Below are 21996 nucleotides of genomic sequence, written 5' to 3' on the forward strand. Positions count from 1 at the left end.
GCCGTCAGTGGCAAGCTTCCCCCAGCTGCTACAACTCCCCATTTCTGCAACCACTGTACATGATGTGTGTGATGGTAGGAGTGAGAACATTTCAGACATGCATATGAAGGTCGGAGGCCAATCTCGAGCGTTAGTCCTTGTCTTCTGCCTTTTTGTTCTCTGATGCATACAGCAGGTGGCTGGCCTGCGAGTTTCTAGGACTTCTCCATACTGCCACAGGAGCGGGGTTACAGATGCATGCAATATGACATCTGGTTTTCTGTGGGTTCTGGGAATCTGGATGCAGGTTCTTACACCTGCATGGCAAGCACTTTACCCACTAGTCCATTTCCCCAGCTCTGATCTTTGCTGCCCTTTGAGAACTGGCTGGTTGCTTTCCCTTTCACTAAAGGTTTTAATTAGGAACTTATTCCTTACAGATGCTTCATTTCATTATATTGTAGGAATAGACTTTGACCAAAAAAAGCAAGAGAGAAGAGCAAGCAGAGCCAGGCTTGTAGGTACCTTGAATACAAAATGAATCCCTCCTAGAAGCATGTGACAGGTTCAGGAGACTTATGTTAGTAATGAGTGTTCATGTGTGAGTATTTGCACATGTACATTTTTTTCTTTTTGCTGACATTACATTTTAGGATAGGCTTTTTAGGGGACACATATAAGGAAGAGCTGACAGAGGGGATGGGTCGAGAGAGGAAAACAATCCTATCGTACCTAAAGGGATTTATTTGGTTTCTCTCTACCTACCCAATCCAAATCATTCATTCAAACTCTGATAAACGCAGGCTTCGCTTATTGCACCAATTCCATTTATTGTGAAAGAAGTCATTTCAGTTAGTAAAGACTCATGGGGTTGGGTCACAATCATAAATGTAGCATGTCTGGTCGGCCATGTTTGGAAGTTTGTGGGTACCATAGTCATGGATTCTTCACATTTTCAAAACGCTGGGAAGAGTCCTTTAAGTGGCAGACTTGGGTCCAAGTTCCCAAAATAGGTTTCTATATAAACTTTCTGGGAACACATCTGTTCTGAAAAAGATGTTTGTAGCCCAGGGCCTCCAAACACAGCCTGAAGAATGTTTATTAAGGGCTGGATGTTCTTCCACACAAGGGAAGGATGGCCAGAACCACTGGTGGTGAGAGTCACTATGCACTTAGGTTGGAGCTTAATGACTGGTAATTAAAAAAAAAAATAAAAAGAGGGAGGACCACTTGCATTTGTTGCTAAAAAGAAGTCAAAAGGTGTTTGATGAGAAAGACACGTTCCAGAAGCTGTGATCTCATTTGAGGTCAAATGGCTCAGCTCAATGTGAGACAGGGTGAGCCTCATTATGAAGGGGGTCCAGACAAGGCAGTGTGACCAGTTTGGATGACCGCCTCTTGAGAACTGGTGTAGCTGATTTCCTGTTTGTTGAGGATTTTAATTAGAAGCTTACTCCTTATGGATGCTTCATTTAGTTACACTGTAAGTATAGACTCTGGCCAGAAATGCAAACAGAAGAGTGATGAGAGCCAGGCCTGCAGCTACCCTCAATACACAGTCGTGCTGGAACATCTGAGGCACCATTCTGGAATATGCTGAGTCATGTCGAGTTGCAGTGCAGGTGTCTGAAGCTGAATTTAGATGACTCCCAAGCCTATTTCTGAATTCCTATAAAGAGAGAAACAGGTAAGTAAGAAAAATAATCTTCAGGAAAAAAGTTCCTGCTGCTCTATTAGCCATGGTTCCTTACTCTTTCAACACAGACATATCTGGATGCCCTGCAGGGTCCAGGTAGCCCCAAGGTTGGTAATAGGTAGGTCAGTTTCACTGAAATTAGAACACAGTCATGTCTTTAGCCTACATGGAAGACATTTTGTTCATCAAACACAGCCTTGAAGGCAGCCATTCCAAGGTGGTCTGCCATTGGAGGAAGGCTGAGTCCACCTCCAGGAAGGCTTATACAGGTCTGAGTGGCCAGAGAGGTCCAATCGATAGAGTTTCCTCTATTTAACTTGGTGTGCCAGACACAGGAAAGCCTAGACAACCTAGACAACCCAGCTTGAAAAGAAGGCAAGCGGTGAGTCAACATGACTGCCCTGGTTCAGTTCTCTGCATCCACATCAGGTAGCCAAGGTTCAGTTCTCTGCATCCACATCAGGTAGCTCATAACTATCTGTAACCCCTTCTGGACTCAAAAGATTACTGTAGTCACATGCACAGACTCATAAATATCACACATACATATAATTTAAAATGGAACAGAAATTAAAAAAATTAAAGCAATGTGTATATTTTACCAGATTCATGTAGAAGAACCCTTGTTTTTGCTGTAGGAGACTGACTGGCTACTTAAAGTTGTAGGCTACCCGGGTGTCTTTCTCAACCCCAACTGTGGTCAAAGTTTTGCTTCTGCCCCTCGCGGGCATTTGGGCCCATGCTGCCAATGGTGGTGTCTATGCACTAGCCGTCTTTAACGGAGAGCACGCAGGAGGGTAGGCTGGAGTAGCATCTCCCGTCAGGAGTGGGGCAGTGCTGCGCCTACCTTACCACAGCCTCCAAGAGACAGCTCTTCTGCGAGGCTGGCGTGTGTGGTATCTGCTACAAGCTTCTACTTCAACTGACTTAAAGAGTTCATGAGAGGTTTGAAGTGTTCAATAACCATTAGGAGTTATTTGCATGAAACTGCTGTCAAACCTGGAGGACTTCATTGATGTGTCCAGCAGTTTCAGTGCTGTTGGTATGTAGGCATATGTTCACCAAGTAACCTTGCTTCCATGTGTCATAAAAAACAATTCGCCCATATTCCTGTCCACAAATGTGCCTTTGGTAGAGACGACAGGTTCTAGTTTATACCAGGCTCTGGAAAGGAAAAGGTGGTTCTCAGCCTAATAAACTTTTCATACTTGGGCGTTTTATCATAATGCTGATACCAGTAAGACTTCGGTAACCTCCTAATTCCATACCTTCTTCTCTCTTTCCTGTTTGAATATCTGTTAATACTTTCAATTTTTTCCTGGGCACGAACTTCCTGCCTTCTCTTTTCCTTTCTGCTTAATCACGATGAAAAGTCCTTTTCTTCTGTCTAGTCCAGAACCAGCACTGTTCCTGTGGAGGCTTTTGCTTGGCCTGCAGTCTAATGTCTACCAGAGAGAAAACTAACCTTGCCGCCAGCCCCTCCAAGTGTCCATAAGTCTCTCAACATTTTGCTTGCTGTTTGTTCTGAGCCCCATCTTGTGTTGAACTCCTGATCCTCTTCCTTCTATCTCACAAGTGCTGGGATTATGGACATGAGCCTCCATGCCTGCCTAGTTTTTGTTTTGTTTGAGCCATCTCCTCCTCCTCCTCCTCCTCCCCCTCCTCATCTTCCTTCCGTTAACTTTCTTCCTCATTTTCTCATGATAATCCAAATGACGTTCTTACCGAGTATAATTTAGTCTATTCATTTTGAAGCATAGTGACAGCAACAGAGCTGCTGGGTACAGACTCTGGGGTGCAATGAAACTCTCAGTGGTTGGATCTCAGAGACCTACACACTGACTCTGAGCAGCTCAAAATAGAAGCAAGGACAGCACTTACATATGGAAACTTCGGGAAGAATGCAGACTTTTTCAGCTGGAGACAGAAGGCATGAACACTTCAAAAGCAGCACAGATGAGGCATGTGGGGAGGTGGCCCCAAGGAACTCCACAGCCTTAGCTGCTACCATACCCTGTGGCACACACTGCTGGGGTAAGTACACACTGTTGTGCAGGCACTAGCACAGATCCTGTGGCTATCTGACAAGAGAGGAGTGTCCTTGAGTGGGCTTCCTAGGATCTGCTGCTCTCCCACCACTGACTGGTTTGAGGCTAAGGGCTCAGGCCCTACACTGCTGCTATGGCAGAGCCAGCTTCAATAGTAGTGTTTATTTAGTATTATTTTAAATAATACGTTAAGTCCCATTTCAGAGTAGAAACACAGTACAGGGAGTGATCTATGCTGAATGTTGCCTGCATTAGCACTAGGCGAATGGCAGTGGTCCCACTCTTGCTCCTCTGACCTGCCCTACGTTCAGACTCACTGACCAGAGTCAAACTACAGGGAGACCATACCAATATACAGTGTTCCATGAGAAGAAAAACCTCTGTAGCAAACCAACACCCAAGATATACTTTCAGGAGAAAGCTGCTTCCCGAGAAGCTGCATTGTTGAGAGTACCCTGATCTATAAAATGATCAAATTTAAATGTAGAAACAAAGATAACAAGACCTCTCAAAACAAGGACTAGATGCCAAGGAAACTGAAATGGAAGAAAAACATGCCAGAGAAGAATTTAAAAGAACAATGATTTAAAAAGAAAAGCATCTCAAGGCCTTGCATTAAGGAAGGGGAAAGATCAGAGCAGAAATAAACGAAACATACATGAAAAGAGTGAAAAAAGAAAGCCTAATGACCTGAGTTTGGTTTCCAGGACTCACAAAGAATGAGAGAAACTTCTGAAAATTGTTCTCTGTTCTCCACACATGGGCAGTGGCACACATATTTATGCCCACACACAGAAGAAAGAAAATAGGTGTGGAAAGTGTCAAGTTGACCCTGTATACAAATGATATGGTTCTTCTCTGAAGAATTCAAGAAACTGTTAAAACTGATACACTCACTAAAGTAGCAGGATCTAATCTTTCTATATGTCAATAACGAGTTTGATGATAATGAAATCCACAAAGCAATTCCATTTACAAATAGCTATAAAATATGTGGGAATAAACTTAACCAAGATGTGAAAGAGCTCTGAAATGAAAATCACAAAAAAGAAAGAAAAAGGCACGAATAGAACAACCTCCCAGGTTTTTAGGAAGAATTAATGTGGTTAAATGACCTTCCTATCAAAAAGAATACCGAGACTTAATGGAATCCCCGCCAGAAGTTAACTGTCTTTATAAGACGGTAGAGTATAATCCTACAGTTCCTTTGGAACACAAACAAACCCCAAACAGTCAAATCTATATTGAGCAGATAAGAACAAAACTGGAGGCATAATTCATCAAATACCACAGCACTGGCAGAAACATCAACTAAAATCTCCCAGAATGTCCACTGGAGAAAAGAAGCACTTTCAATAAATGGTCATGGGAAAATGGACATCCACATAGGAAACGTAAAAAACAAAAAGAACAAAACTTCCCAAAAACTCAAACAAGCAAATAACAAAAGCCTATTCAAAATGGATTAAAAACCTAAAATTAAGACCTGAAATGAGGGCTGGAGAGATGGCTCAGAGGTTAAAAGCACATGCTGTTCTTTCAGAGGCCCTGAGTTCAATTCCCAGCACCCACATGGTGGCTGACAACCATCTATATAATGAGATCTGGTGCCCTCTTTTGGCACGTAGGCAGAATACTCTATAAATAATATATATATATTTTAAAGGCCTGAAACTAAAACTACTTGAACAAAACAGTTGTAACATTTTGATATACTGGTGTAGGGGAATGACTTTCTGGATAAGGCCTCCAGACCACAGGAAACAAAACTGAAACTGTCAATCAGGCTGACATCAAATTGAGAAGGTTCTTCACAGTGAAGAAAACAATGTGAAGACTCAAAAACACAAAGTGAGAGAAAACCTGTGCTAGCTATTCACTGGACAAAGGGTTAATAGTAAGAGTGTGTAAGGAGCCCCAAGCACTTAAAAAACAAAAAAACAAAAAAACAGAGAGTGGGCTAAGGATCTGAACGGACTGTTCTCAAGAAATAAAATGGCAAATCCATTAAAAAATTTTCTCGTATCATCAACCATGAAGGAAATGCAAGTCAACAGCTGATCTTAGTTAGAATGGATATAACCATAAAAGTAACTGATGGCCAGAAGCAAATCCCCAAATAAAGATGCTGGTGAGGACATGCAGAAAAGGGAGTTATTTTAATACCACTTGTGAGAAATGTCAATTACTATGCCTGCCATGGTGAACAGTGCGGAGAGTCCTCAGAGAATCAAATCCAGAGCTACCTACCATCTGTCCAGCTCCACTTCTGGGTGGATACCTAACACAAATGAAGTTGGAAGCAGGAATCGTGATCAGAAAACAGAGCTTTCGTTTTGCATGTGGATGTGTGGCGTGCATATGTATATGCATGTTTACATGTATATGGGCAGCTGTATGCATACATGTAGGGGCCATGGGTTGATGCTGCGCGTCTTTCTCAATTGCTCTCCACTTTATTTACTGAGACAGGGTCTCTTAAATCCAGGCCTAACAGATTGAGCGGGTCTAGCTACCCAGCTTGTGCCAGGGGTCCCCTGCCTCCACCTTCCAAGCACTGGGGTGACAGGCCATTACCACACCTACCCATCTTTTCCTGTGATTGTGGGCACTGGACCTCCAATCCTATTCTTGTGTGTCAAGTGCTTTATCTAATAGAGTATTTACTAATACAGACTGTATATAGGAAAAATGATTATACATGGCAAAGAATATAATGTACATTAGAGAAAAATTTAGCAGTGGCCAATAGTACCAGAAAAAAAAAAAAAAAAGAACAAGTAAGGCCCAGACTTTCCCTAGATCTTTTAACTCCTATAAGGATACTCATTCCTAAAATCTAAGACGCCTCTTTAATATGACTAATTCTATTGAATCTTATGAAAGAAGGGAAGATAGAAAGACCTGGAGGGGACAGGAGCTCCATAAGGAGAGCAACAGAACCAAAAAATCTGGACTCAGGGGTCTTTTCTGAGACTGATACTCCAACCAAGGACCATGCATGGAGATTACCTAGCACCCTTGCACAGATGTAGCCCATGGCAGCTCAGTGTCTAAGTGGGTTTCCTAGTAAGAGGAACAGGGGCTGTCTCTCACATGAACTCAGTTTCTGGCTCTTCGACCACTTTCCTCTGAGGGGTGGGCAGCCTTACCAGGCCACAGAGGAAGACAATGCAGCCAGTCCTGATAAGACCTGATAGGCTAGGGTCAGATGGAAGGGGAGGAGGACCTCACCTATCAGTGGACTGGAGGAGGGGCATGGGAGGAAAACAGGAAGGGAGGGTGAGATAGGGAAGGGTTGAGTGAGGAGGGGCTACAGCTGGGATATAAAGTGAATAAATTGTAATGAATTTTTAAAAATTAAAATGCTGGGGAAAAAGCAAAAAAAATGTTATTGCTTATTAAAACAATTCTGATATTTATAACTTTTAAGAATTTGAGTTCTCATAAAAATCTTTCTCAAAACAAATGTGAAGCAAGGCAAGATCTGATTTTCATAGAATCAGGGATACACTGAGAGTCCCCACCATGTACCCTTCTACCTCCTTAGAAATCTCACTGCTCCCTTGATCAATTTCTAAGCCTACCTACTTGCTAGCTTTTCCTAATATCTGGACACAGGATCTTTTCATGTAGCCCAAGATGGCCTAGAAGTCAAGATTCTCCCTCAGCTTTTTAAGTGCTAGGATTATAGGTGAGATTTACATAGTTTAATTTTCCACAGGATAGCTTATCAAACCCCAACAAAGTAATAAATTAGCTAAAAACAGAAGCAAATAAATACACCTCCAAACCAACCTAACAACAATAAGCTTTCAAGTTCAGAAGCGCTAGGATGAAGCCAAGGATTCAAGTCAATACTTCAGAAGCCAAGATTTCAAGACATTACAGGTAAAGGCAGTTGGGATGGTAGCCCCAGCTACCTTCCCTAGGAAAGATGTATGTTTTGCTGAGAACAGAAAGAGGGCTCTTTAACTATAGTAAGCTCTTAGTACCATGACTCTAGGAGCTGTGAGTGCTGATTCTGGGCTCCACTCCCAGCTGCCCGCGAGGTTCTCAGACACAGTCTCCTTTCATTACCAGCACTTCCTTAGCTATAAAGTGGTGATACATTAGTATTTGTGTATCACTGGGTTGTAATGAAAAATAAGTGAGACATGTGTAAAGTACTTTAGGCATTTAAAATTCAGCTGAGATCAATGCATTCCATGTTACCCTGAGGTTCTAATGGACCATGCAAATGACCTCAAAAGTTCTTGTAAAATTATAAACTCCTCACTTTATTCTCTTTCCAGATATGATTAATCCACTCATGGTATTTTGGTTTATTACAAATAGCAGCAGGAGGCATGCGGTATGATGACTGAGTGCAGGTTTGAATTCTGAGTCAAAGTTTAGCTAGCTATGTGATCCAAGCCTAATTATTACTTCTATGATAGAAGAATACTAACCTCAGCCTTAAAATGGTGTTTAAAGTTAGAAGATATGCCATGGACTCTTCCCGGGCTCTGGGCACATAAGAAAGGTTGCTGTTGCACAGAGGGATGTGGCACAGAGAACTGAAGACTGGGGTCTCTCATACTTAGCAGCAGTACCAAGATAATGATGTCCTGTCTTCAGTCATGTCCACACAGACATTAACCCATGAGAAGGAAGCTATCCTCAGCACAGCCAGCACTTATGCTCACCGAGAGATGAGCAGGAAGGCTCCCTGTTAGGCAAGAAGACATGTGGAGTGAGCCCTAGGGGGAAAGCTCTTAACTAAGGCCACCTCCACCCCTTCTCTCTTCTTGGTATGATTTTCTCAGGTTTGAACTGAAGACAGGATTTGGCTTAGAAAACCCTTGTCAACTATCACCTGCCTGCATGTCCTATGCTCTATCCCTAGCACAATGCATAAGAGTTTAGGGAGTACATCTGCTTACTCCTGCCCTATCCCATGGAGACTCCTGAACGGACCTCCTTAGTTCTGTAGCAGATGCTCAGGATCAGTACCAAGGAGGAGGCAGTGCTAGCTGAATGGACACTGAGATTTCCACCTGTTCCTTAGTGTCATATATTCACATTTTTTATGAACATGCTTTCCAGGGAAAATGCCATGTGCCTGCTGGATTTCTTATTAGACCAACCGGTACAGGGGCAAGTTCACTTGTGAGGAAATGGTACAATGTGAACGTAAATCTCCATTTTCAACTAAATCTAGACTCATCTGGGAGACACAGTGCGAGGCGTGTCTGTGATGGTATTTTCACCTAAATAAGGAAGGTGATATGCCATGGGCTGGAGTCTTGGGCTGAATAAAATGAGGAGAAAGAAGAGAGCCAGCTAAGAACGAGCATGCATCTCTGCTTCCTCGCTACAGATAAAACTGACGAGTAGCTTATCATCCCTGCCTTTCAGACCATGATCCAAGACCACCTTCCTCCTTTAAGTGGGTTATGTCAGATATTCTCACAACCACAGGAGAAGTAATTATGACTTGAACAAATTACCCTAAATCTGGGATATTAAACAATACAAAACTATTCTTAGGACTCTGGAGGTCACATGTTCTAAGGTTTTGTTGTAGACAGGGATGAACTCCTTGCAGAGGCTCTGGGAAAGAACACAACCCTTGCAGTCCTAGGTGGCTAAGAGGCTGCTTCTGTTGCCTGGCCTATGGCCTGTGCCTCCATTTCAAGCTGGTAGCAGAGAGGCAGTGACTTATCCTGGCATCATCCAGACTAATCTAGTCATCTCAAGATCCTTCCTTAGCTATGTCTGCAAAGTCTTCCTTTCTATGAAGGCATCATATGTGTAGTTCCAGTGACTAAGATGTGGGCCTACTGTACCCACCACCATATAATCCCTCAGGCTCTTCTCCCACTAGAAAGTGTGCTAAGTTTGGCAGTACAGGAGAATACACTCCAAAAGAACTTCGCGGTGCTCACACATGGCAGAGCAGCTGTAGGCAGCTGTTTGCCTGGCTGGCCATAAAGCCTCCTGGGGGAGGAAAGCAGGAGCCCTTACGGGCCCAGCCTCAGTTAACCTTTCCCTTCCACCTATCACAGGTCTGAGTCTGCTTACTGTGGGGCCTCCAGAGCTCTGTCCTACTCATGGGACTTGCAGCCACCAGAGGCAAAACCTTGACCAAAAGAAGAGCTCCTGGAAGGTGGTCAGCTGCTGTTTGCTAAGTGGTGGGACATTCTACTTGTTTGTCTATAATTTGTATTTACGGTGCCAGCAATTGCAAATATCCTTTCCTTGGGAGCTGTATGGGTTTGGTCTCCAGTGGAAAGAGGTTGGGTCATTTGGTGACTTCCTCAGAAGCCCCTGTCTCCTTACCAAGAGGACTGATGATCAGGTGCCCATGGAGTAGGCTACAGAAGCAGAGGGAAGCAGTAGTGGCATGTGCATAGTAGGCCTCACCCTATGGGCATTTTTTGTCTTCCAAGCTATCCAATGAAGGAGTAGGTAGAACTTAACTGAGCCAGTCACCTAACTCAGTATGATGAATAGGGAAGAGAGGCTAGGCTTTAGCCCTACTATGCACAGCACACACCAGAGATGTATATAGGGTCAACTGTAAGGAAGAAAGTGCTATCAGGTATCTCATCATTATCAAACTGATTGACATGAACCCGGGTTTCTAGTGAATAGGCTTGATGCACCCTCCCTGAAGCTGTACCCTGTGAGGCAAGAGTGTCAGTTCCTGTTTCTCTACAGGAGGCCATTCCATGAAAGCCAGCCAGCCAGCTATTCCTCGATGCTTTTTTTTTTTTTTACAGTTCTGCGCCACAATGAGACTGTGTCTGTACAAGGAGTATAGCTGCATTTTCTCAAAGCATACACACATACACATGTGCACACATACATACACAACTGACATGTTCATACTAGGACATGCTGCAAAACGCATTTTAATGAAAAACAGTTGGTCTGGTTCTGCTCAAATGAAGACAGCCCTGTAAGAGAGTCACCACCTGCCTTCCCAGCTTGTACAGCAGCTTCCAAATGAGCTCTTCTGTCCCTGACACCTGCAGGTGTTGCCAGGGCCCTGCAATTACATTCCAGTGCCAGCTCTGTTGCTCAGATTGGCAGGCAATGTCATTCCCCGTGCTTCAGTCATTCATGCCATTCAGAGCAAACAGGATACACAGTGACTAACGGTACCAAACTATCTCAATTTTTCTTCTGGACGTCTCCTAAACTGGAAACATGCTATATCATAGGAGTCTTTGATTCTCCTAACCTAGAACATGCTACTGTCATAGGAGTTCTTGAGTATATCCAAGCCAAGGATGCTTCTAGTTCTTGATGCTTAAGATGTTACGCACAGAGCCTGTCGGCTGAATAGGCACAGTGGAATATACACAAGTGCACTGAAGTTAAGAGTTAACCCGGCCTTTTCATCTGAAAGCCTGACACACAGTGAGCACACACTGTTAGCTTCCATGTGTTACTTTTAAGCATGAGCGATTCAACATCAGATATTATTGAGATGAAGTTCTTTCCCAACCCCTCGCCCCAAATGCTTAATTACTACCAGGCCATTAAAATTGCAAGGAAAAATATTTTAAACACGAACATAACACAAAATCTCACTCTAATTTAGTATCTTTTTTTTTTTAAGTCTTATTCTGGTGATAGTAAAGGCTTGTATTTACTTTACTAATAAGATTGAACATAAATTATTAAGCTATTTACTATACGATCAAAGGAATTTTGGGTTGTATTCTGAAATTTTGCCTTGACATCCACCAAAGTAATAGATCTGATGTGTCCCTGCATGGCCTCGGTGACCCCTCTCTTTCAGGATGCCCACCCTTTGGATGTGGGCTGTGCCTAGGGAAACAAAACAAAGCCCAGCAGATGCCTGTCACCTTATTGTGACTCCTGGGGAGTCTGCATTTCATCTGACTCAGGAGACATGAAAAAAAAACTTCCAAGCTCTGAACTTCTTATAAGGGATTGAAGACATTTCTTATGTGTAAATTTGTCTCACGTCTCAGTCAGATGCACCGTTAACAACATCTTGAAGTGCAAACTAACAAGGATGGAAGAGCTGATGCTTGATCGCCCCTGTCTCAGGATAAGTAAGCCTTTCTATCAGCTGTGTCTCCAAAGGGCCTGACGTGGGCTCAACAGAAAGGCTTTCTGCTGAGCCCCAGCACATGACCAATGCCAGGCAGCATCCAGGGAAAAATCTCAAGATCTGAGTTTTTGCTTTGAATATGAAAGTATTTTTGTGTCAGAAAGTGATCTACCATAACTGCATTTTAATTCTTCAGATACAAACTTCAAGACCCACGTCTTACAGTAAGCATCATTAATGCAAATTGCTCATCCATCCTTGACACACAGGCAGGCCTTTGCATAAAGAAGGAACAAAGGGCCACACTTTGATCTAAAGTCTCTAATCAGTGCCTAGAATAGGAGCAGAAATCTGAGGTCATTTATTCTAAACTGGAGTAGCATTAACACAAGTTAAAGCTGCTCTACAGGCAAGGTTGGGAAGAGGGAAGTTGAATCTGATCATCTGATGAGAAATGCAATTTCTACACCACTTTTACCCCAGCACATCTTGCAGGCAGGACAAATTGTAGGTAAAACGTTTTGTGGCTGAGTTGGTGTCCCAGTCCCTGCACTGGGAGTCCTGTCTGGTTACAGAAGCTGGCCTATTCTGGCTCCTTATCCTCCACTGGTAGACGTCTCAGCTAGGGATACCCTCACAGATTCCTGTGCATTTATATGGCACTTGCTCATCCCCAAGATGTCCCCAATTTTGGTTGTTTCTCCCAGAATTCTCTTTCTCCAAACTTCCCCCAATCTGATCTCTCCTGTTCTCATCCCCACCTGCCCCCCTCCGCCTACCCTCATTATCTATTCTATTTCCCCTTCCCAGGGAGATTCATGTCCTCACCCTGGAGTTCTTCTTGTTATTTAGCCTCTCTAGGTCTGTGGTTTGCACATGATTATCCTTTACTTTACAGCTAACATGTGCTGGGTAAAGGTGGTGTAGAAATTTTGTGAGAGGGGCCTACCAATGACTGGTCCAGCTTGAGACTGATGCCATGAGAGGGAGCCTACCCCTAACACTTCCTAGAGGGACAGGAACCAGAGGTGGTATAGCCCAGAGACCTAGGTCCAAACACAACTGGCAAAAATAAAAACAAGTCAATGAAATGATTTATAATGACACTCTACTCTAGCCATAGACCGGAGCCTACCATAATCATCATCAGAGAGGCTTTATCTAGAAACTGATGGAAAAAGTTGCAGAGGTCCACAGCCAAACATTAGGCAGAGCTCAGAGAATCCTGCTGAAGAGGAGGAGAAAGAGCCAGAGTGGTCAAGGATACTACAATAAAACCCACAGAATTAACCTGCCTAGGCTCATAGGGGCCTGCAGAACCTGAAATGACAACCAGGGAGCCTCAATGGGTCTGCAGGAGGTCCACCTCTTATAGGTTATGATAGTGTATCTTAGTCTTCTTGTGGGACTCCTAATAGTGGGAGAAGGGGCTGTCTCTGTTACCTGCTCTTGGGATCCTTTTCCTCTTACTGGGTTCCATCATGCAGTTTTAGTAAAAGGGAAGGTGCTTAGTCATACTGCAACTTGATAATGCCATGTTTGGTTGATATCCTTGGGAGGCCTGCCCTTTTCTGAACAGAAAGCAGAAGGGGTGGATGGGGGTTATAAAGGGATGACTGGCAGTCAGGATGTAATATATAGAAAAAAGAATAAATAAATAAAAAAAATAAAGAGGTAAATTCTCACGGAAATAATATTTATATCTATATAAAATATGAACAGATACTGCTAAGGTTGAAATCTCAGTACGCATCAGTTAACACTGCCCTCTCCTTGGTACCAGGCCCTGGGTATTCACTGGCGGGCGAGTAAAATCTTGCACAGCAGGCTCAGGACACATTACTGATGAAATCCTTTCAGTATTCTTTCCAACCACAACCAGAGCCAACCTTACTCCAAAGCCATGTACACAGGAGTGGTGAGGATACTGGGAAACACAACAATTGAAATCTTCCAATGAATCTTTAGGTAATCAATCAAACTCAAAAACTACTACTGAGAGTTTCTCTCCAAGTAGGTAACCATGTTTAGGTTATATTTTTAAATAAAAAAGAAGTCACAGGTGATATTAGCATCATTGTCATTTGATCTCCTCACAGGTTCTAGGCATCATTTTATCTTTTTTTTGTTTGATTATTTTATTAAGTTATATTTTTTATTAATTAAAATTTATTTACTTTGTATCCCAGCTGTAGCCTCCTCCCTCATCCCCTCCCCCTTCCGTGCCCCTCTCCAAGTCCACTGATAGGTGAGGTCCTCTGACCTTCCATCTGACCCCGAGTCTATCAGGTCTCATCAGGACTGGCTGCATTGTCTTCCTCTGTGGCATGGTAAGGCTGCTTCTCCTTAAGGAGGAGGTGATCAAAGAGCCAGCCACTGAGTTCATGTGAGAGATAGGCCCTGTTCTCCTTACTAGGGATCCCACTTGGACACTGAGCTGCCATGGGCTACATATGTACAAGGGTTCTAGGTTATCTCCATGCATGGTCCTTGGTTGGAGTATCAGTCTCAGAAAAGACCCCTGAGCCCAGAATTTTTGGTTCTGTTGCTCTCCTTGTGGAGCTCCTGTCCCCTCCAGGTCTTTCTATCTTCCCTTCTTTGATAAGATTCCCTGCACTCTGCCCAAAGTTTGGCTATGAATCTCAGCATCTGCTTTAATACCTTGCTGGGTAGAGTCTTTCAGAGGCCCTCTGTGGTAGGCTCCTGTCCTGTTCCCTGTTTTCTCCCTCTTGCTATGTCCATCCCATTTGCCTTTCTGAATGAGGATTATCATCTTACCCAGAGTCCTCCTTCTTGCTTAGCTTTCCTTAGGAATACAGATTTTAGCATGCTTATCCTATATTATGTGTCTAATATTCACTTATAAGTGAATATATACCATGTGTGTCCTTTTGCTTCTGGGATACCTCACTCAGGATGATCTTTTCTAGTTCCCACCATTTGCCTGTAAATTTCATGATTTCCTTGTTTTTAAAAGTTGAGTAGTATTCCATTGTGTAAATGTACCACAGTTTCTGTATCTGTTCCTCAATTGAGGGACATCTGGGTTGTTTTCAGATTCTGGCTATTACGAATAAAGCTGCTTTGAACATGGCTGAGCAAATGTCCTTGTATACTTGAACATACTTTGGATATATACCTAGGAGTGGTATAGTTGGATCTTGAGCCTTGAACTCACTGGCACAGGAGACAACTTCCTGAACAGAATACCAACAGCACAGGCTCTAAGATCAACAATCAATAAATGGAACCTCATGAAACTAAAAAGCTTCTGTATATCAAAGAACACTGTCATCAGAACAAAACGACAGCCTACAGACTGGGAAAGGATCTTCACCAACCCTGTATCTGACAGAGGGCTAATATCCAGAATATATAGAGAACTCAAGAAGTTAAACAGCAACAAAGCAAGTAATCCAATTAAAAAATGGAATATAGAGCTAAACAGAGAATTCTCAATACAGGAATATGGAATCAGTATCCTTAGCCATCAGGGAAATGCAAATCAAAATAACCCTGAGATTTCACTTTACACCCATCAGAATGGCTAAGATAAAAAACTCGAGTGACAACACATGCTGGAGAGGATGTGGGGAAAGGGGAACCCTCCTCTATTGCTGGTGGGAATGTAAACTTGTACAAGCACTTTGGAAATCAATCTGGTGCTTTCTCAGGCAATTAGGAACAGTGCTACCTGTAGGCATCATTTTCAATGCTATTAGCTAGAATCATGGTTTAGCATCATTTGGCTCCATGAGCTGCATGAAGTGAATAAAGGAGATTGCAGGTGTTTTTGTGTCTCAAAGAGCTTCATAAAAGATGAGCTAACAGATAAAAGTGTCTCCTATAGATTGTGATGATGACAGATACTCACTTTGAAAGTGATAGAAAAAAAAAACTAGTTAAGATAATTTTTATGGTATAAACTTACTAAAGTTACAAAACAATCAATCAGAAATTAACTTTTGTTTGTTCTGCTTTTGTTCTCCTTGTTTCCAGGTTCAATTCCCAGCACCCACATGGTGGCTCACAACCATCGTGAACTCCAATCCCAGGGGATCTGACACCCTCATGTGGCCTCTGCAGGAATGAGATGTGTAGATATACACGTAGCCAAAACATTCCCTTGGGCACTGCAGAGAACACTGTGCTCATGTGTAGTCAGGAGGAAGCTGTGAGCACTGGACCACGGAACAGGTCCATTACTGTGCATTACCCACTCCAGAGGAAGCAATGCATGGAAGTGCCAATCTCACTTCCCCTGTGACCTACGTGCCCTGAGCTACAGGCTCTAGCAGGGTGCGGGTGAGAGATTAGGGTGGCCAAAGGCAGAAACAGCCCCCGGAGTTGGTGCCTAAGGCGAGCAGAGTCTGACCTTCTGAGAATGCCAACTCTCCATTTGCCCTGACACCTTTCTTTCCCTTCCTCAGCCCCCGTAACTAAACTGCCTCTTCTTCAACATGTTTCTTTTGCCACCTTCAGCTCCTAAACTGTTCTTGTCTAACTTCCACAAATGGGCCTCACTGGATTAAAGTCTCCTTAGCTGACTGCCCCTTTCTGGAAAAATCTCAAGGAGAACTGTTTCCCTAGCCTCTCCAATTTCTGTCCCTAGGCTCATGGCCTGCATCCAGCTTCCAAGTCAGGTTCCCCCTATCATCCAGACCCTTGGTTCTCCTGCTTGCCACTCACTTTAAAAACAACAACAACAACAATAATAATAATAATAAACCTTTGTGATTATAGTAAGCCCATTTGAGAAACTCATTTTAAGGCCAGTTTTTAGCAAATTTGATTTGAGGGGTTAGGATGGTGTCTTAGCCAAGGTTTCTATTGCCATGACAAAACACCATAACCAAAAAGCAAGTTGGAGAGAAAAGGGATTATTTGGCTTATACTTCCAGATCAATGTTCATCATTAAAGAAAGTATGGACAGGAACTCAAACAGCAGCAATCTGGAGGCAGGAGCTGATGCAGAGGCCACGGAAGGATGCTGCTTATTGGCTCATTCTTCATGGCTTGCTCAGCCTGCTTTCTTATAGACCCCAGGACCACCAGTCCAGGGATGGCACCACCCACAGTGGGCTCAGCCCACCTCATCAATCACTAATTAAGAAAATGCCTTATGGCGGATCTTATTGGAGACATTTTCTTAGTTGAGATTCCCTCCTTTCAGATGGCTCTAGCTTGTGTCAACTTGGCATAAGACTAACCAGTACAGCAGGGATACCTTTAGAGCTGTTGTCCTGCCCACCACAGGATGCAACAGTTTAAAAGTGGCTGGCCAATGTAAGAAAGCAGAGAAATAAACATCTCTTTGGGTGCCCATTCAAATTTCTCACATTTTATATAGACTCTCTAGAAGTGTAGTTTTCAATCCCCTTTGGGGGTTGAAGGACCCTTTCTCAGAGGTCACCTGAGGCCATTCAAAACCACAGATATTTACATCATGGTTCATAACAGTAACAAATTACAGTTGTGATGTAGCTACAAAAATAATTTCATGGTGGGGGGACGGCTACAACATGAGAAGCTGTATTAAATGGCTGGAGCATTAGGAAGGTTGAGAACCACTGCTCTAGATAGAGTAACAAATGATCACAATCTATCTAACTGCCTTAAAACAATATACACTTAACATTTCCTATTGAAAAAACAGTGAGAAGGCTCCTGCTATTAGCATTCAGATTGTTTTTGAGAAGCCAGGTGCTTCTGAGGTCCAGTCTTTCCAGTTCTATAGATCTGTGAAAAAAAGGCATTATCGAGCCAGAGGCATTACATCTAAGGCTGGGGCAGAATTTTGTAAAATATGTGTAAAAACCAAAAGCGACAATTTTGGCCATTTTGAAATGCAGTGTTCCATAGCATCCTTACATTTACTAGGTTTACTTAGGGTGCAGCTGTTACTAACAGGGCATCATCCCACACAGAAGCTGTCTCCATTGTAGCAGCCCGTCCTCACCAGAGGGCCAGCACTCAAACCTTTAATTCCACACCATATACGTGAACTGCTCATTATGATCCAAGGCACTGCTTTGAGTATTCCCCATTCCTTACCTCAGTCTATTGTAAAAACAAAAACAAAAACAACCAACCAAACAAAACTCTATGAATCAGGCTTTGTTGTTCCTAATTTGTAGCTGGGCAAGCTATCCAGAGAGGGCAAATGCCCAAAGGCTGATGGCACAAACTGAACGGGTGAGGCCACAATGCCAAAGTCACTTCTGGCCTCAAGCTCATGGGCACAAGGGCTGCTTTATTCTTCTTAAATGAATGCCTGCAAGAAGGAAGCTTGATGAGCCAGGGGCCTGTGGGAAGGAAAGCGTTCCTCTTGATAAGGTCTGCAACAGTTCTTTGCTGCTAGTGTTCTTTGGACTTCTACCTCAAGGGGTGGCAAATCTGAAAGTCACTGTATCCAGTTTTGCAGATTGGCTTCCTACCAGATAACTGTCCTAGATAACCAATTTGATGTCTGGCCTGAATATTTATGCTTCTTGGTAGTTTTATAGAATTGCTTTGGGAGATAGAGGGAAAGGAGAAAATTTGTTTTCCCAAAGCTGTTCATTGCAAACCATGTCAGAAAGCAAACACAGTCTATTCCTTTAAACATTTACGATCTGATTTCTTTTTAAGAAGCATTGTTTATTATTTGACACACAATTAAAAGCTGATGCTGAGTGTGACAGGGAACATGGGCTGTGTTTTTAACTAGTTCAAAGAAGGGGTAGAAGCTAGAATTCATGGTGGAAAGTATCCCTGCTCTGTGGTACTCATTCTTATAGTTCCCATGAAAGGAATTTAACTTTCTGAGATCATTATCTGAAAGGAGCTTTTGCAATCCGTTTATCGTGATGTCAAGACTTCAAGGAGTGGACTGAGACGCTTCCCTGAGTGTTCCTGCTCAAAGAGCACACTAACATGCGAGTGGTACGCGGAAGTCTATTGTATACTCCCAACCCTCTGCTTAGAGAACTTACCCATCCCACCCTGCAGATCACTGAAAGCCAAGTGCATTCAATACATGGGGGCAGAGTACAAACTGGTGATGGCCATGGTATTATGGTCTGGAGATGAATGAACATGTCATACCGGGTAGGATGGCCCTGCTCTTGTGAACTGCCCTCGCACAAGTCTCTAGCATTTCATCCCAGCGTGTCTCTTGCCTTGTCATGAGGACTCAGTCACCAAGTGACTGTATGGAGCAGATAATCTGCTCCGCAGGGCCCACTTAGTGTGGGTAGGGCATGGCTGGTGTTGTGCAGGAAGACTGAGATCTCAGGGTCAATCTGTGCTGCAGTGCAGCAGAGCTGATTCTAGAGGAAGACATATCCTCTGACGAAAAGGTGTAGTGTAAACATTTAGCTTCCAAACCCAGAGTTCTCAGTCTTCATACTGAACATTACTTCCCTCTGACTTTCCTGCTTTAGGTGTGACAGAACATCAGACGTAGCCCTGTGGATTCTGCATCTACTCATGACCCCTTCACACAGAGAAGGGATGACCTAACAGAGTCCTTCTCACCTGCAAAGCCCAGCTCTAATCTCTCAACCATGAAACCTTCCAAGTGGAAACTGAACCTCCTCTCCACAATGACAGTTCCCACTGTCAAGTCTATCTTGTCATCCATTTCACCACAAACCCTTCTCAACTGTCTTTGTTTCTAGGGGCAAACACGAGATGCAGGCTCCATGATTAGAGGTAGCATGAGCATTTGGAAGACTGGGAGAGCAGACAGGGCATGGGGGCACAGAACAAAGGCCACAGCTCCCACCAACTCCTCTGATGTGCTTTTAGAAAACAGCAAAGACTCTGGTTCCTGCCTTCAGAGATTCTACAAACTGCCCAGTGTCTGCCTTTAAAACCTCTTTCTATTGAGGCTGTTCAGCTGTGTCCTGTTTCTTGCAAAGGGCTCTGGCCATCATACCTCTTCAAAGACTTTCTTCCATGTTACATTCTGATACTATGTAGCTTAGTACTGGGCAAGTCACACATTTGACTGACACATGCACACTGTTTTAGAATAAAAGTGCCACAGACTACTGGGGACCATTTTAATAACAGGTCTGGAGTTTTGGAAGTCTTGATGAAGATCTGTCAGGGCTGCTTGAAAATTCATATATAGTACTTCCTTGCTGTGTCTTCATCAGGTGTTGTAGAAGATCCAAACCTTCTGTACTGGGACCTCTGCCACCATACCTTGTGTCCCAAAGTCTGCACCCTTTTCATGGTGTTGATTGTTTCCACTTAAGAATTTTCAGGAGACATGAATACTAAAACGCACATTTCCCTTCCTTACTCTCTGAAAGGCAAGTCCACACCTAGACCTTTGCATTTCATGCGGCAGATAATACAATGCTTAGCATTTTTGGCACTTCAGAGTTGATGATAGAATTTTTCATCCAAACCCTTTCTGGAAGGTAGGAAAAAGTACTAGTATGTCAGAACCACCGGTACAAACTGGGATGGTCAAATAAGAGAGGGGGTCTCATCTAATACTGGAAAGTAGTCACTGAGTGGAAAGGGAAAAAGACATGTGGAGAAATAATGAAATGACACCGAAGACACAGGAAAGCTCAAGAAAGCTGGGACCCACTCACCACAGGGGACAGTGTTTTTAAAGATTTACTTAGTTCTAGCCTTTGGGGGTGCAAATGGGGCACCAAGCAATCCGGATTCATAAGCTGCTGAATCCAGCTTTTGATCTAAGAAGGAAGCTTTCTCACCAAATGCTTTCCATGCGCTGAATAGATTCACTTTACATCTGAGAAAGATCATCTACAAATTAGACAGTTATGTCATTGGGCTAGCTGAATCCAACTGATTGCTAACTCAAATGGATTATAAAAAGTCCAGAGCATTAGCAAAGAACACCTTTGGGTATGGCTGCAAGTGTGTTTCCTGAGATGAACTGAGTAAGGCCTGCCATGAATATGGGCAGCTCTATCATTTGGGTAGGGGTCCCAGGATGCATAAAAAAGGAAAAGAGAGAAAGGGAGCTGAGTGCCAGCATCACTTCCCTTCTTTCTTGGTCCACCCAGATGTGAGCAAGCAGCAACCCATTTCTGCTGCCACAGCCTCAGCTACTCTTGACTCTGTGTCATGGTGGAGTGTACCTTAAAGCCAAACTAAGCCCTTCCTTCTTTGAATGACTTCTTGTGAGGTGTTCAGTGACAGCCATGGGAGCTAGGGTACCTCTTTAAGACTGTTACCCTCACTCTATTTTCTGCTCACCAGAGTCACAAGAGAATAACACAGAATAATGCAGAACAACTATAACGGCCAGTCCTAAATCTCCACAGAGGCCCAAGACACTTTCATTGCTTATATCTAATATCAAGTCCAGTGCCCAGATAACATATTCAGTGAAGATGAAAACACAAGCAGTCAGAAGGCAACTGCATGTTGTGCATGTGAGCAATTCAGGCTCAGGTGCCAGATTCTTTGCTCTTGAACCCAGCCTCCCTAGCTCTGGGCATCTGTCACTGCCTTTGTCTCAACTTTACTACTCTTTCTCCCCCATCCCAATGGGGTAAAGGATACAGGGTATTGCGTGTGAGCACACGTGCATGTGTATTAAATTTCACTGTAGGCACCTCTTTGTCATTGTGCACAGAAATGCTGAGAACACTTTTCATGGTATCCAGCTGTCCTCCCCCAGACTACAGGAACAACCCTAGTTGTCTCAGTGCTAGGCACATAGTAGAGGCTCACTAAATGGTAGCTGTTACTATTATTATCAAGGCACAATTAGTCCCTTGATGCATGCAACTCTCCTCTGTATGCCCAGTTCCAACCCTCAGGAGGAGGAAAATTATCATCACTGATTGCACAATTAGGGTGCAAATGAAATTTAAGCTAATTGTTCAGAATCAGCTCAGCTGATGATGCTTTGATGGCACTCAAATTGGTACACGAAAGGTATCGTAAACAGATTCTACACAGTTTCGACTGACATAATCTACGTTAGTTCAGCAGTGTCCAAATGGGTTCGGAAGGAAGCGTGGAGTAACGGCTCTGTATCCAGCCTGTGCATCTCAACTGGGTCCTAACTGCTCTACAAAAGATACCGATGAGGTGCAATCTAGAAGACAGCGATGCACATGATATTACATGTGCTATGTTCTTAATTGTCTGTGACACCGATTTAACACTCAGGCAATAAAGAACTCAGTCTTGCATGGTTTAAAATGAAAAAAGGAAA

At 43.3% G+C, this 21996-nt stretch overlaps 1 protein-coding gene across 9 annotated transcripts in view; it reads right to left on the bottom strand.

The window, feature by feature from the left end:
* Positions 1–784: 784 nt before the first annotated feature.
* The window catches only part of Cdkal1 (CDK5 regulatory subunit associated protein 1 like 1), a 549424-nt gene continuing 528212 nt past the window's right edge, over positions 785–21996 (bottom strand). For all 9 annotated transcript variants that reach the window (XM_060373105.1, XM_060373106.1, XM_060373110.1 and 6 more), the window contains one exon: positions 785–1648. In XM_060373105.1, coding sequence (XP_060229088.1) covers positions 1448–1648 — 201 coding nt within the window. In that variant the 3' untranslated portion in view covers positions 785–1447. The remainder of the gene's footprint in view (positions 1649–21996) is intronic.

This window comes from Meriones unguiculatus, chromosome 19, assembly GCF_030254825.1.
Source record: "Meriones unguiculatus strain TT.TT164.6M chromosome 19, Bangor_MerUng_6.1, whole genome shotgun sequence".
Taxonomy (NCBI): Eukaryota; Metazoa; Chordata; class Mammalia; order Rodentia; family Muridae; genus Meriones; species Meriones unguiculatus.